The 16,283-nt window shown below is 49.5% G+C and overlaps 1 protein-coding gene across 1 annotated transcript in view; it reads left to right on the top strand.

The window, feature by feature from the left end:
• The first annotated feature begins 7,180 nt into the window (after nucleotides 1-7,180).
• jade2 (jade family PHD finger 2) overlaps nucleotides 7,181-16,283 on the top strand; it is a 77,600-nt gene continuing 68,497 nt past the window's right edge. The window contains 1 exon segment of the mRNA XM_061247930.1: nucleotides 7,181-8,014. Within this exon segment, the coding sequence (XP_061103914.1) occupies nucleotides 7,913-8,014 (102 nt within the window). The 5' untranslated portion in view covers nucleotides 7,181-7,912.

Raw genomic sequence — 16,283 nt, 5'->3', positions numbered from 1 at the left:
CTCGGGGCTTTCAGCACGCTTGGTTATGGGTAAGCACTTTGCTGTACGTCTCTGGATAAGAGCATCAGCCAAATGCCTGTAATGTAATGTAATGTAAAAATGTAATTCATTATTTCCCCTTACAGCAGCTCACAGAGTGTGTTGAGTGTATACAATGATACACATTTCTATAGAAAACCACCGCAATGTTATCAACTGCATTTCACACTTTAAACATTTAAAATGAGCGCTGAAGTGAAGTGAATTCGGAAGTGAAGTCAAGTCGAGCGCCTCAAATTATTTGTCAAGTGCTGTCATTCTTGGCATATTTCAGCGGCGAAAGCTTGAGGAGGGGATTCAAATTTCAAGTGCTGACCATATAATTAGCTGAGCCTCCTCGTTGTGCCAGCGGGCTTGGTTTGGAGATGAAGTCGATCACTCTTAGATTACGCGGCGTGGGCGGACGTGTAAGTCACTCTGGCTCAAACGCGGCCCGTCAGCACTGGGGGGGGTAATCCTCACTGTCGGGACCGGATGAATAGATGGAGGACTGATACAGTTAGAGCCAGACAACCTGGGAGAAATAAAAACAGAAGGGGACTGGGAAGTGTATAAAAACACTGTGACAGGCAGCTGCCAGTTTTCTGTCGGTAATTTGTGTGATTGATTAGCCATTTGTGTGATTGATTAGCCATTTGTGTGATTGATTAGCCATTTGTGTGATTGATTAGCCATTTGTGTGATTGATTAGCCATTAGGCACTGAAAAGTATGTCTGTTTGACTGTGTGGACTCTGGACTGGCTATATAACATTCAGGCCTGGGTCAAACCCGTAATTGTTTCAGATTCAAATACTTTTCTACGCTTCACCAAGCTTGTCTGGTGTATTGGAACCTATAAAATACTCTTAAAAAGTACAAACCCCCTCCTTCTGCTCCTCTTGGTTGGCTCAATTGCACCCAGCCAAGATCATTACATTGCATTATATTATTGGCATTTGGCAGACGCTCTTATCCAGAGCGACATACAGTTGAATAGACTAAGCAGGAGACAATCCTCCCCTGGAGCAATGCAGGGTTAAGGGCCTTGCTCAAGGGCCCAACGGCTGTGCAGATCTTATTGGGGCTACACCGGGATTAGAACCACCGACCTTGCGTGTCCCAGTCATTTACCTTAACCACTAGGAGACAGCCAGTTCTTATTCAGAACAACTTATACTTCTGCATTCACACAGTATGTTACATGAAGTGTTGTAGTGTGTTCAGCTTGCAGTAAGAAAGTCAGGTTACAGTAAGCACCTTAATCAAAGGCACAACAGCAGTCCTACCAGGGAATCAAACCAGCAACCTCCTGGATCCGAGCCCAGTGTCCTCACCCACTAAGCCAACTTCACTGATCATGTTTTGATGAAGTGTAGCATTTATTGTGGGATGCCAAGTTATTGTCATCTGTCTAATATATCAGTTACATTTAGCTGATACTCTTATCCAAAGCAATTTACAGTTGATTAGACTAAGCAGGGAACAATCCCCCCTAGAGCAATGCAGGGTTAAGGGCCTTGCTCAAGGGCCCAGACGTTGTGTGGACCTTATCATGGCTGCACTGGTGCTTGACCCACCAACCTCCTGGGTCCCAGTCAGGTACCTTAAACACTAGGCTACGGGCACTTTAACCACTGAGCTACAGGCTTTCAGCAAAAACAGAAAGAAAGCGGTCTTTCCTGTCAACCATTAAGTTCAGGTAAATATCATCATCGACTCAAGACAAGAAACAAGAGTCAAAACACACAGCCCCTTCATTTGTATAGTAATGTGTACAGAGTGCTGTATCACTGAGCACAGTAATGTGTACAGAGTGCTGTATCACTGAGCACAGTAAAGTAATGTGTACAGAGTGCTGTAATGGGCTGTATCTGTGTGGAGTGCTGTATCACTGAGCACAGTAATTTGTACAGAGTGCTGTATCACTGAGCACAGTAAAGTAATTTGTACAGAGTGCTGTATCACTGAGCACAGTAATTTGTACAGAGTGCTGTAATGAGCTGCATCTCTGTGGAGTGCACGCTTGGGGGAAGAGACAGGGAGGAGTATACGTGCGTGCTGAGAGAGTCCAGAGGGACCGGCTTTCTCAGAACTCTGGGAAATGAAGGGGAAACCATAACCACACAACCAAGGAGAGATTCATCTCAGGGGGCTTTCAATCTCTGCGTTAACCAGTCAGATCTGAACCATCCCTCTGGTCATGCTGGAGGCGAACAGCCAAGACCGTCCGACCGTAACACGCTTTTCTAGGACGTATAGCCTCAGATTGATATATATTTTCAAGCATTGGCAAAACAGAGTAAGAAACATATACTTTTTTCAAGAAACATATTATTTCGGGGGTATTCAGGACTCGCATGTGCAGTCATGATAATAAGATGCTCTGAACTTGGATGTCCACAGCTTGATGAAGGAATCTGAAGTACTCTAAAGGTTTTTCCATGGAGGAAAGGATTTCCAAAAACATCAACTGTGATTAAGCTAACACAGAAACTACACATGGCATTCATTAAATGTGATTTAAAAATAATCACTTCAGTACTCATGAAATGTGATGAAATATGATCCAAAAATAATCACTCAAGTAGTTGCTAAATTAAAAGTAAACTCTTTTTTATCACGCTACAGCTCGATATGCACTTGCTTGAGACTGTAGAACGCTGCATTGCCAACATGTGAAATCATTGGATCAAGGGAGACGCACTAGTTTAACTAACGACTAATAAATCAAGATGGTATGACCTGGAAAGGACGTTAGATCAGACAAGAAACTAAAATTCTCCATCTATAACAATAATCTCTGTAGCCTGCTGGAATTGATTTACATGATTTAATTGCCACAGTTTTTTTCGGACTCTCAAAATGCTGATAATATAATACCACGCAACTCCAGAGACATGACATCTCTTTTTGTGATAGGTCTCTTTCTCCAGCTGAGTTGGGGAAAAAACTCCAAAGGGTGTTTCAGGAAGCAGGATTACTGGGTTAGCTGGATAACTGCACTGAGTAAAACCCAGAACAGGGCCTTGTTTCACAAAGCAGGACTACTGGGTTAGTTGGATAACTGCATTGAGTAAAACCCAGAACCCTCCCAAACCTGGAACATGCAATGCAGTAAGCAGAGCTGTGCAGGGCTTTAGTCAGCACAGTTATCCAGCTAACTCAGTAATCCTGCTCTGTGGGTTTTACTCAGTGCTGTTATCCAGCTAACTCAGTAATCCTGCTCTGTGGGTTTTACTCAGTGCAGTTATCCAGCTAACTCAGTAATCCTGCTTTGTGGGTTTTACTCAGTGCAGTTATCCAGCTAACTCAGTAATCCTGCTCTGTGGGTTTTACTCAGTGCAGTTATCCAGCTAACACAGTAATCCTGCTCTGTGGGTTTTACTCAGTGCAGTTATCCAGCTAACTCAGTAATCCTGCTCTGTGGGTTTTACTCAATGCAGTTATCCAGCTAACTCAGTAATCCTTCTTTGTGGGTTTTACTCAGTGCAGTTATCCAGCTAACTCAGTAATCCTGCTCTGTGGGTTTTACTCAGTGCAGTTATCCAGCTAACCCAGTAATCCTGCATTGTGATACAAGGCCCTGTTCTGGGTTTTATTCAGTTCAGTTATCCAGCTAACTCAGTAATCCTGCTTCCTGAAATACCCCCCTGGACACAAACAGTAACAGCTGCCAGCGTTCCCCATGGCAACACTGGCAACAGGGAAATTAATGAAAATATTTTCCAGCTTGTGGTGACATGAATGTGGAACCTTATCAATGGCAGTATCTGAACTGATTTATTGAAGAAAGAAATACACCTGCAATATATTTAACAACCAAAGACTGTCATAATATTTCTGTTTGTTTATAAACAGGAAGAAGCCTCATGCACAAAGCCAGGAAGCTGGTTAGCTGTCTAAAAATCATTTGGCAGGACTATTTACAAACATATATATTTTTGGAAAACAGCACATCAGCACAATACGACCCTTGAAGGAGAAATTCAGAGCTTCCTCTTTAAGATGGAAAACATTCTCTGAAGAACAAAATTACCACACCACACTGGTCCTGTGATGTCATCCTCATTCCCAAATCACCATTGCTTACAATTATAATGTCTGTCTGTGTAATAAAATGTCCTGATTATAGATCTCAGCAGCACTGTAATGATGGAGAACATATTGTCACAGCCTGGAGTCATCATGCTAGCATATGAAAAAGAAATTCATTTTATTTTTTGTAAATCATATTTTATTGGTTCTACTGGTGGCAGGGAATACACTTACGCTTGTAGCAAGAATTTGGGATAGTATTTGCAAGGCGTATTACAAATGGACTCCTACATGAAATGTAGAAATAAAAATGACAAAAGGAGTAAAACAATCGAGGTAAACAGAATATTAATATTCGATATCCATCCATCCATCCATTATCCTAACCCGCTTATCCTGAACAGGGTCGCAGGGGGGCTGGAGCCTATCCCAGCATACATTGGGCGAAAGGCAGGAATACACCCTGGACAGGTCGCCAGTCCATCGCAGGGCACACACACCATTCACTCACACACTCATATCTACAGGCAATTTAGACTCTCCAATCAGCCTAACCTGCATGTCTTTGGATTGTGGGAGGAAACCGGAGTACCCGGAGGAAACCCACGCAGACACGGGGAGAACATGCAAACTCCACACAGAGAGGCCCCGCCGACGGGGATTCGAACCCAGGACCTCCTTGCTGTGAGGCGATATTCGAAATCAAAAGAACAAAATAAGAGTCCATGACTGAGTCGTCTTAGAGCACAATTGATGAAGATGTCTCAGGGACTACTGCCTGGTCATATTTACATTTTTGACTGTTATATACACTCAATGAGCACTTTATTAGGTATTTATTTGACATATTTTTTAGACCTACCAAGTCTTCTGCTGCTGTAGCCTATCCACTTAGAGGTTTGACGTGTTCTGTGTTCAGAGATTGCTCTTCTGCATACCGCTGTTGTAATGCCTGGTTATTTGCGTTACTGTCACCTTCCTGTCAGAGATACTCAAACCACCCTGTCTGGCACCAACAATCATTCCACGGTCAAAGTCACTTAGATCACATTTCTTCCCCATTCCACTCCAGTCCTCTGGAGCCACTTGCTAGAAGGTTTTCGTTGTAACCAGGAACCCGATTTAAAGAATTAAGGGCATTGTTTGGAGGTGTGATTTGTTCAGTCATTAAATCGGGTGTGTGAGTTCCTGGTTACAACAAAAACCTTCTGCCAAGAGGCTCCAGAGGACTGGAGGTGAGAAATACTGTGCTAAGCCATGAAAAACTGTAATTGGTCCACAGACAGTGGTTTCGAAGCAATTCTGCAACTGACGAATCTCTAACTGTTGTACTGCTGTCATTCACCTGTTGGCCACCAGGAGGTACTACAGTCAGGACCAGTTGTCTCATCATTGAACACACCCAAGCAGTTCACTAAAATAATCACTGAAATAAGTGGAAGTCAACATTCAGCTACCATTTGCCGCCAGCCAGTTTAACCTTGGTACGTGATATCGGGGTTAAAACAACATTCTTACAATACTCATCACAGAAAGATGTGTTAATTGGGATGCATGTCATTAATATCCTGGTGCTCGCACATTCAGATTTAGCAGAAACATGGGCTGCTGTAGATTAAAATAGGATTCCTAATTTTAAAAAAAGCATCCACAGAAATATGATATTCATATATTGTGTTCATATTCACAAAATGAGCATATACTGCCTGAGTCTTCGATAGTAACAAAAACACAAAGTATTACATAGAACACACTATGGTGATTCTCTTTCACATACAGAATGATTCTAATTACTTGTAAAAAAGTCTAAATAAGTCCTTTTTTTTTCTTCACATATGTCACAGAAATCCTAAGATATTTTCCATAGGAGCATCTGGTGTATGATGCTGATGCAAAAAAAAAGCTTGGTCCTATCTCACAAAGGAACCTCATGCATTTGCTGTAACACCCTGAATCCGTGCCAGGTAATAGGCTGACCTTGACTGCTACACTTCACTGTTCGCAAAAGAGACTCTCAGCGCGGCAGGTAGAGTGACACCTGACGGCAATTAACATTCGTGTGTGTGCCTGACTGGGCACTTCAGCCTCGTTACGGCAATTAATGCCCGGCTCTCTTTCTGCGACGTGCGATTTATTCGAGTGCGGTCTCACTTCGGAAAACGTCTCCGTTTCTCCCACACAGACGGCGAGAACAGAATCGCAGAACGGTGAAAAGGCCGCCACGCAAATCAATTGAAATTCAATGAACTGAAGAGTTACATCTTCCTGAGCATCACCCAATATTTTTGTTACAGGAGCAGATGTAGGCTACAGTATTTGGAGTTTGTAATTCAAAACGGTCTAGAAATCAAAGGCCTCTCAAAAGCACATAAAAACATAAATGGCTTCTCAGAATTCAGAATGGCTTTTCGGAACTCAAGACTACACAATTATGCATTTATATTTTAAATCCATTTAATGCTTATCCGGTTCATTAGCTAAATGGGGATGTGGGACAATTTCTGAAATTAATACTACCGTCTAGACTGAAGTTTCCTAGTTATTTATTTTATTTCAATGATGTAATATTGCAATGAAATGAGACCAATACAATGTACAGGAAGTCGCCAGGTGTTACTAGTCAAGTGCTCTTAACTGCAAGTGGAAGCAAGTAGGCTACACGTGACCTGGTCCAGCGCTTTTTGAAACATTGACAGAGAAAGAAAAATATTTTAGAAATCTTTAGCAGATCGTTTGCCGAAACGGATAATTTGCATGTAAAACTGAACAAATAAACAGACTGTACTTTCTAACGTGCAAAATCAGAGTTTCAAAAGTAATTTGCAATGCAAGGTTAACTTAATTATTATACAGTTGGCCACACTGAAAAGTTATATTTTGTACGCTTAAAAATTACCCATTAATTATCTTTCTTTCCCCTGCGGTCTCCCTCTCTATGATACCAATAAAATGGACGGTATTGCCACGAACCGCCCCATCTTCTGACTCAACACGCCGCTGACGTTATCTTAATGGTTGCTATCACTTTCCCAGGAAACTTGACAGGTGAAAGAAAAACACCAGTCTTTCTTTTTGATTTTGTTATTGTGTGAGGAGTGCATCTGCAATTCCGTGCTAGACGCCATTTGGAGATGGCAAAATTTAAAGTACGTCATTAATATGGCGCCAAAAGATTTTTTTTAAGTGTGATTTTTTTGTAAGGTTGCAAGACCCAGTATACGCCTGTGCAATCAGACAGGAGGGAGAGAGAGGGAGCAACGAGCGACGAGCGACCACGAGAGGAGGGAAGAAATGTTTTTATGGAGAGCATTGCGAAACTAACGTTAGCTAGCTAGCAAACCTTGCCTGACTTCTATACTGCAATTTCAACCTTTCCGGGGTTTTTTTTACGGGAATTGAAGAGAAAAAGACAATCTGGTTATTAATCATAAACTGACGGATGCCACCCCTGGACCTGGATTCTTACCGAAAATGCGACATGGTTTTAGCAAATTTAGCTAACTAGCTAGTTGGCTAGCTAGCCTGATATCGTAGTTAGCTTGCTGTGGATGCAAGCTAACTGGTTAGATAATTTGGATTTCGGATGATATCAAATTCAAAGTCTGAAAAAGATTAAGTTGCTACAATTAACAACTGCGTAGGCGGCCATCGCAGTTTTGTTGCATAATATGTTGCGCTCATGGATGGGATTTAGCTAATGTGGAATAGCGTGAAAATAGTTAGCTTCTTGCTACTTTTTATTTCGACTTAGGGGAGCATCTAACGTTAGCTAGCTCGCTCACACTATCGCTTGCAATCAACGTGGAATGCTAATTTAGCTGTAGCAGGCTACCTACCGATACTAGAATTATCTCTAAATGTCAGCGGTTACCAATGATCTCCTAATATCGCAGCATCGACCATCCTCCAGAATCGAGGACACTTTGCCTCCCGAAGCAGTCTGCACGCAAGGTAAAAAGGTACGTTTTCTGTTCTTATTCACTACCCCCTCCCCCCCAAAAAAACTGGCAAGAGTAGACTTTTGGAAGGAATCGTGAGATTTGAAGCGAACTGGCGCATGTAGGTCAGATGCGTTTGGTGTATAATGTGGAAAGCAGCGACACTTCAGACCAACTTTTTCATAAATAGGGGAAACATTGCAGCGATGGAGGTGAATTATTGAAGCCGTCGATTAACGTTAACCGCGGTGTGATGCATGCAATTGCGATTAACACGAATGCATTTATGCAAACACCAGGACAGCTCGAGGTAGCGAGGGTGCTCTGGATCATATTTGAACGTCTTGGCAACGTATGAGCTACCTAGCTCGCCTGCTAATAATGTTCAGTTGGTGCTTCTGACAGGAAGTGAGCTAGCTTGCTAGCTAGCTAAGTTATCACAAACTTGTGCCAGACTCGATCGCTCGCTAGCTTGGCCGGTGGTACTTTTCATTTCGTGTCAAACAGTCATATTATGAAATAACCACTTATGTGTGAAATCGTGAGTGCAAGGATGTCAAATGAATGAAACCGAATTCATCCGAAGTGTGCTCCAATTTGGGGGGGTGGGAGGAGGAGGAGGAGGGGGGGACGAAGCTTGCTTGGAAAAGAGGCATTTGATGGCATTTCTGAGGGTGGGTGTGTGCGCGTGTTTTTCTCGATCGCTTGAATTGTGTTGAATATGATGGGTGAACAACGCGTGTGGATAGCGCACACCGTTGAATATCACGTGAACGATTAGGCGTGATTTTTTATTTATTTATTCGGAGAGGAAGATGCGATCTACAGCACCGTTTTTAGCTGCGTGGTTAGCAGGGCGAACTCGGGGGAGTGGCTGTTTACCTTCAGAAAGTCTGCACTCGTTGCTGAAGGGGGCCGGGCTCCTCGCGCCTGCTGCGCATGACTTGACTTGTAATCGCGGATCCCGGGAGAGGAGAGCCTCTTCTCGACGGGCGCTACTGTGCACCCTGACAGGGCACCTGGTTACTCCGACCGAGAAGTGGGTCTTTTCGCCTCCTATATTTCCCGTTCTCTTTCGGGAAAATACGTTTCAATTGCCGCGCAGATAACCACACATTTTGGTCTACGGCGTTTTATTTGGCGTGGACTTATTTTTGTGAAGGGCATGCTTTGCAATGTTTATAAATGCGATGTTTTTTTTGTTTTTTTTAAAGAACCAACGTCATCACTGAATCATAGTGAAGCGGTATGCATGGACGATTGTGTATCTGAAGTTTGTTGAACCACATATATAAAGCAGCATGCTTCAAGTCTCCAAGGCATACTCCAAGATAATGGTTCCTTATTAATTAGAACTTATATTGCGCTTTTTTAATATAGCTTCTTAATAGATATTTCCCACAGAGCCTTCTGTTCTGTATTGTGCATTTCATTTGTCATTCTTCACATTGAATTAAAATTAACTGCGTGCCATTTGCATCGGTTCCGATTTGTTGCGTATGTTGACGAAAATTACCAGGACAGGACAACTTATCCGAACCGTGGCAGGGAGGGAGGGAGGGACATTGTGTGTTGACACCGTTCCCTGAAAGCTTTTGTTGTTGATTGATGCTGCCTCCATTACCGCGCCGTGTTGAGGCTCCAGACTTAATGCGCGCGCGTTGTGTTCGAGGGAGCAGATGCGCGAGCAGCGGCTTCTTGCCTTGAATCAATTAGAGCCAGGCTGAATCATTCCGGGAGTCGCTGGCTGTTCCCGGCAGCGACAGCGCTGCGATCTGCCCCTGGTGCCGGAGGGGGGGGAGGGGAGGAGGGTGGTGGGTGAGTCAGTGTGGGACACAGGGGTCTCTGAGAAGCCCCAGCCCACCCCTCTCCTCTCCTCTCCTCCTCTCCCCTGCAGGTGGGGGGTGGTCTGGTGGTCTGGGCTCTGTTCAGAGCTGGAATCACAGGAATCCACACCACACAGGGCCTAGACCCAGGCCAGTGTGTCATTGGTTCAGGGCTGTAAATTGCAGCCTGTCTCTCTCTCTTGCTATCTCTCGCTATCTCTATATCTCTCTATCTCTCTATATCTCTCTCTCTATATCTCTCTCGCTCTCTCTCGCACAAGTGCGCGCGCGCACACACACACACACACGCACACACACACACACACACACACACACACGGCCCCTGCCTGTGACCTGCCGCTCTGCAAAGCTGGTGCATGTGTGCGGGTGGGCCTTGCCTGATTGGCTGAGGAGGGACACAGCCCCGTCACATGGTACACGTGTTGGCCAATGAGAGGCTCCTCCACAGGGGGGCGTGTTATTCATGAATGAACTGCTGCCCAAGGCGCTTTAATACTCTGAGCTGCTCTACCACTCCCCCCCCCCCCACACACAGACACACGCACACACACACCCCCACACACACACATGCACACACACACCCCTACACACACCCCTTCACACATGCACACACACACACCCCCCTACGCCTCCCTACACACATGTAGGGGACACCTCCCAGCACACGCGCACACACTCACACACACACACACGCACACATGCACACACACACGCGCACACACACGCACGCACACACATACACACACACATACACACACATACACACACACACACACGCACACACACATACAGACATGCACGCGCACACACGCCACATACACACGCCACATGTAGCACACGGACACAAACACACTGACGGCTCACACAGAAACGCATGCATATAAACACACGCTCACATGGCATACGTGAACACTCATAAACAAACATGCACACACACACACACACACACACAGGCAGCAGACTGCATGGCCCAATCTCTCTCTCTCTCGCTCTCCCTGTCTTTCCCTCTCTCCCTCTCTCTTCCTCTTTCCCTCTCCCTCTCTCTCTTTCCCTCCCTCTCTCTTCCTCTTTCCCTCTCCCTCCCTCTCTCTCTTCCCCTCTCTCTCTCTCTCTCTCTCTCTCTCTCTCTCTCTCTCTCTCTCTCTCTCTCTCTCTCTCTCTCTCTCCCTCCCTCTCCTCTGTTGTCGTTCAGTGGGCGGAGGATGACATCACCGGGCAGGGGGCGGGGCCTCTCGCGCGTGTCATCAGGTTGTGTGACTCATCCAGACTCCACTGGAGCATAATTACCCAGCAGGGCTCCATCCTGTGGGAACGGACCCCCCCCCTTCACCGAGGGGAAGGGCAATTTACCCCCCGTTTAATCCCAGACGGGTCTGAGAAGCGCGTGTGTGCGGGTAATGTTTCTCTCTGAGTAGTGTGTGGGTTTTAGAAATCTATTTATTATTGTGTGTGTGTGTGTGTGTGTGTGTGTGTGTGAGAGACTCGTCGCGCGGCTGTGCTGTAGCCGGCGGTCGTTGCTGCGCTCTCTGGCTCGCTGGGAGATGCTGCTGCAGCCAGTGCCATCCTGTGAGAATCCGCTCTGATTTCGTTTCTGTCGGTGACGTGATTTGAGAGCCGCAGGGTCAGATGTGTGCTTTATTCCCGCGGACGTTCACTGTGCAGCTCGCCACAGCTGAGGCTGACGGGGGGAGTGTCACGCTGGGCCTGAAATGGGTGGGCCCTGTACCCCTGCACGTTAAACACAGACGCCTACCCCGCCCAGGGAATCTCCCTGACCCCCCCCCCCCCGCCCCACACACACCACCTCCCTGTGGTACACCCCCATCCCCCCCTCTGTGCTGTATTGCCCTGTGTGGGGCAATACACCCTCCATCCCCCCCTCCGTGCTGTATTGCCCTGTGTGGGGCAATACACCCTCCATCCCCCCCCCCGGCACTCCTGCCTCTTCCTGCTCCTGTTCGTCAGCACTTTCAGCCCCCCCCCACACACACACACTTTTTAATGAACTGTTTGCTCTGGGGAGAAAATTAAAGCACGACATCAATAAATAATGCTAATACACTCTGCTGCTGGAGCCAATACTGTTTGATGGGGAGATTCTTGTTTTTCCGCTTTTCCCCTTTCCCCCCTGTTCTTCTGGCCTGGTGTTAATGCAGCCCTGTTGGTGTGGTCCTCTGTGCCCTGCTGTTAATGCAGCCCTGCTCTGGTCCTCTCTGGCCTGGTGTTAATGCAGCCCTGCTCTGGTCCTCTCTGGCCTGGTGTTAATGCAGCCCTGCTCTGGTCCTCTCTGGCCTGGTGTTAATGCAGCTCTGCTCTGGTCCTCTCTGGCCTGGTGTTAATGCAGCCCTGCTCTGGTCCTCTCTGGCCTGGTGTTAATGCAGCTCTGCTCTGGTCCTCTCTGGCCTGGTGTTAATGCAGCTCTGCTGCTCTCTGGCCTGGTGTTAATGCAGCTCTGCTCTGGTCCTCTCTGGCCTGGTGTTAATGCAGCTCTGCTGCTCTCTGGCCTGGTGTTAATGCAGCTCTGCTGCTCTCTGCCCTGGTGTTAATGCAGCCCTGGTTCTCTGGTGTTTGAGTGAGTGAGTGTGTGATGTAGTTGCCGGTGGGATTCGTGTTTGAGTGAGTGTGATGTAGTTGCCGGTGGGATTCGTGTTTGAGTGAGTGTGTGATGTAGTTGCCGGTGGGAGAGTGTGTGATGTAGTTGCCGGTGGGAGAGTGTGTGAGAGAGAGAGTGTGTGAGAGAGAGTGTGTGAGAGAGAGTGTGTGAGAGAGAGTGTGTGAGAGAGAGTGTGTGAGAGAGAGTGTGTGAGAGAGAGTGTGTGTGAGAGAGTGTGTGAGAGAGAGTGTGTGAGAGAGAGTGTGTGAGAGAGAGTGTGTGAGAGAGAGTGTGTGAGAGAGAGTGTGTGAGAGAGAGTGTGAGAGAGAGTGTGTGAGAGAGAGTGTGTGAGAGAGAGGTGTGAGAGAGAGTGTGTGAGAGAGAGTGTGTGAGAGAGAGTGTGTGAGAGAGAGTGTGTGAGAGAGAGTGTGTGAGAGAGAGTGTGTGAGAGAGTGTGTGTGAGAGAGTGTGTGTGAGAGAGTGTGTGAGAGAGAGTGTGTGAGAGAGAGTGTGTGAGAGAGAGTGTGTGAGAGAGAGTGTGTGAGAGAGTGTGTGTGAGAGAGAGTGTGTGAGAGAGTGTGTGTGAGAGAGTGTGTGTGAGAGAGTGTGTGTGAGAGAGTGTGTGAGTGTGTGTGTGTGATGTAGTTGCCGGTGGGAGAGTGTGTGAGAGAGTGTGTGTGAGAGTGTGTGTGTGATGTAGTTGCCGGTGGGAGAGCGTGCGGTGTAGTTGCCGGTGGGAGAGTGTGCGGTGTAGTTGCCGGTGGGGGAGTGTGCGGTGTAGTTGCCGGTGGGGGAGCGTGCGGTGTAGTTGCCGGTGGGAGAGTGTGCGGTGTAGTTGCCGGTGGGAGAGTGTGCGGTGTAGTTGCCGGTGGGAGAGTGTGCGGTGTAGTTGCCGGTGGGGGAGTGTGCGGTGTAGTTGCCGGTGGGAGAGTGTGCGGTGTAGTTGCCGGTGGGAGAGTGTGCGATGTAGTTGCCGGTGGGAGAGTGTGAGATGTAGTTGCCGGTGGGAGAGTGTGAGATGTAGTTGCCGGTGGGAGAGTGTGAGGTGTAGTTGCCGGTGGGAGAGCGTGCGGTGTAGTTGCCGGTGGGAGAGCGTGCGGTGTAGTTGCCGGTGGGAGAGCGTGCGATGTAGTTGCCGGTGGGAGAGTGTGCGGTGTAGTTGCCGGTGGGAGAGTGTGAGATGTAGTTGCCGGTGGGAGAGTGTGCGGTGTAGTTGCCGGTGGGAGAGTGTGAGATGTAGTTGCCGGTGGGAGAGTGTGAGATGTAGTTGCCGGTGGGAGAGTGTGAGATGTAGTTGCCGGTGGGAGAGCGTGAGATGTAGTTGCCGGTGGGAGAGCGTGCGGTGTAGTTGCCGGTGGGGGAGCGTGCGGTGTAGTTGCCGGTGGGGGAGCGTGCGGTGTAGTTGCCGGTGGGAGAGTGTGCGATGTAGTTGCCGGTGGGAGAGTGTGAGATGTAGTTGCCGGTGGGAGAGTGTGTGATGTAGTTGCCGGTGGGAGAGCGTGCGGTGTAGTTGCCGGTGGGGGAGCGTGCGGTGTAGTTGCCGGTGGGGGAGCGTGCGGTGTAGTTGCCGGTGGGAGAGTGTGCGATGTAGTTGCCGGTGGGAGAGCGTGCGGTGTAGTTGCCGGTGGGGGAGCGTGCGGTGTAGTTGCCGGTGGGGGAGCGTGCCGTGTAGTTGCCGGTGGGAGAGTGCGCGGTGTAGTTGCCGGTGGGGGAGTGCGCGGTGTAGTTGCCGGTGGGAGAGTGCGCGGTGTAGTTGCCGGTGGGGGAGTGCGCGGTGTAGTTGCCGGTGGGAGAGCGTGCGGTGTAGTTGCCGGTGGGAGAGCGTGCGGTGTAGTTGCCGGTGGGATTTGCAGGAAGCGCTCGGATGGCGCCTACCATCCTCTCCGTTTCCCCGGGTACGGTGATGTCATCAACGCCACTCGACCAACTCTGCCATCGGTGGCACTCAACTCTGTCCCTGGAGCCCTCTCCCCCTCTCTCTCTCTCGCTCTCTCTCCCCCTCTCTCTCGCTCTCTCTCCCCCTCTGTCTTCCTCTCTCTGCTCCTCTCCCCGGGTCTGTGGGGGGGTGCAGGGGAGCTGCTCTGTGCTCCTCGTGCTGCAGGTAGTGTGCAGCGTGTGGGTGGCTGCAGGTAGTGTGCAGCGCGTGGCTGCAGGTAGTGTGCAGCGCGTGGCTGCAGGTAGTGTGCAGCGCGTGGCTGCAGGTAGTGTGCAGCGCGTGGCTGCAGCACCTGTCCAGAGGAGCAGAGCTGTCAGTCTGCTGTCGCAGCGAGGCGGGGAGAGGTGGGCTTCACGCGTGTTTACACCTCTCCCCGCGCTGCGGCCGCTGAGCGTGTCACCGGCCTGCTCTCCCCGCGCTGAGCGTGTCACCGGCCTGCTCTCCCCGCCCCGCTGCGGACGCTGAGCGTGTCACCGGCCTGCTCTCCCCGCCCCGCTGCGGACGCTGAGCGTGTCACCGGCCTGCTCTCCCCGCCCCGCTGCGGACGCTGAGCGTGTCACCGGCCTGCTCTCCCCGCCGCGCTGCGGACGCTGAGCGTGTCACCGGCCTGCTCTCCCCGCGCTGAGCGTGTCACCGGCCTGCTCTCCCCGCGCTGCGGGATTACGGGCGCTCGCTGCCCGCTGGAAACGGCACTCTCCTGCGGCCGCGCGAAACTCTGGTTTACTGTGCGTCAGAGCGGCCCGGTCACTGCGCCGGGGGGGTGGTGTTGTGACGGGCGGAGAAGCAGAATCGCCGCACGGTAACGGACCCACCGGGTTCTGTTTGTGGCAGGTTCAGTTTGTGGCAGGTTCAGTTTGTGGCAGGTTCAGTTTGTGGCAGGTTCACTTTGTGGCAGGCTCAGTTTGTGGCAGGCTCACTTTGTGGCAGGTTCAGTTTGTGGCAGGTTCACTTTGTGGCAGGCTCAGTTTGTGGCAGGTTCAGTTTGTGGCAGGCTCAGTTTGTGGCAGGCTCAGTTTGTGGCAGGCTCACTTTGTGGCAGGCTCAGTTTGTGGCAGGCTCACTTTGTGGCAGGCTCACTTTGTGGCAGGCTCACTTTGTGGCAGGCTCACTTTGTGGCAGGTTTGTTGTTGGAATGTGGTTCCGCGCAGCCGGAGAGGAAAGTGGGTTTGGAGGGCTTGCCAGGCGCCCTCTCCCCAGTGGTTTGTGTATAGTGTGTATAGGTGTGTGTGTAGGTGTGTAGGTGTGTAGGTGTGTAGGTGTGTAGGTGTGTAGGTGTAGTGGGGACCCAGGTAGGCAGTGGTTTGGAATGGGTGGGTGGGGGTGTGTGTGTGTGGTGGGTACCCAGGTGGGCGGTGGGCTGATCTGAGGTCAGTTCTCAGCTGTGTGTTCCCTCCCCGCTGTGTCATTTGACTTTTGCTGTTGAGACCGAGACGGGACACGCACTCCCTTCACCCCGGTCCCAAACCCCAGCAGCTCTGCAGGGGAACCCGCCTCGCGTTTCTAACGCCGGCGCTGAAGAGTCAGCGCTGTGGGCCCAGCGCTCCCTCTGCGTCTCTCCGTTCTCTCGTTTCTTTTTGGCTCTTCGCTCCGTCTCCCTCTCCCTCCGCCCGGGGGGGGTGGGGGGGGTCCTGTGGTGAGGGCCGAACGATGGGCCACATGGATCTGTGGTGTGATGCGTTTGGGGGTGGGGGGGCAGGGGGTGGAGCCGGGACAACGGGGCACCCAGGGACACGCGCCTCTTACTGTTGATTAGACTGAGCAGGAGACAATCCTCCCCTGGAGCAATGCAGGGTTAAGGGCTGTAGATAAGAGCGGCTGCCAAATGCCAATAATGTAACCGCTGATCTTATCGAGGCTGCACCAGGTCTGGAACCACCAACCTTCCGGGTTCCTGTCATGCTCCTTATCCACTAT

This window comes from Conger conger, chromosome 7 (genome assembly GCF_963514075.1).
Source record: "Conger conger chromosome 7, fConCon1.1, whole genome shotgun sequence".
Taxonomy (NCBI): Eukaryota; Metazoa; Chordata; class Actinopteri; order Anguilliformes; family Congridae; genus Conger; species Conger conger.
The sequence above is the reverse complement of the archived record's forward strand: the minus strand, read 5'-3'. Positions and strand labels throughout refer to the sequence as shown.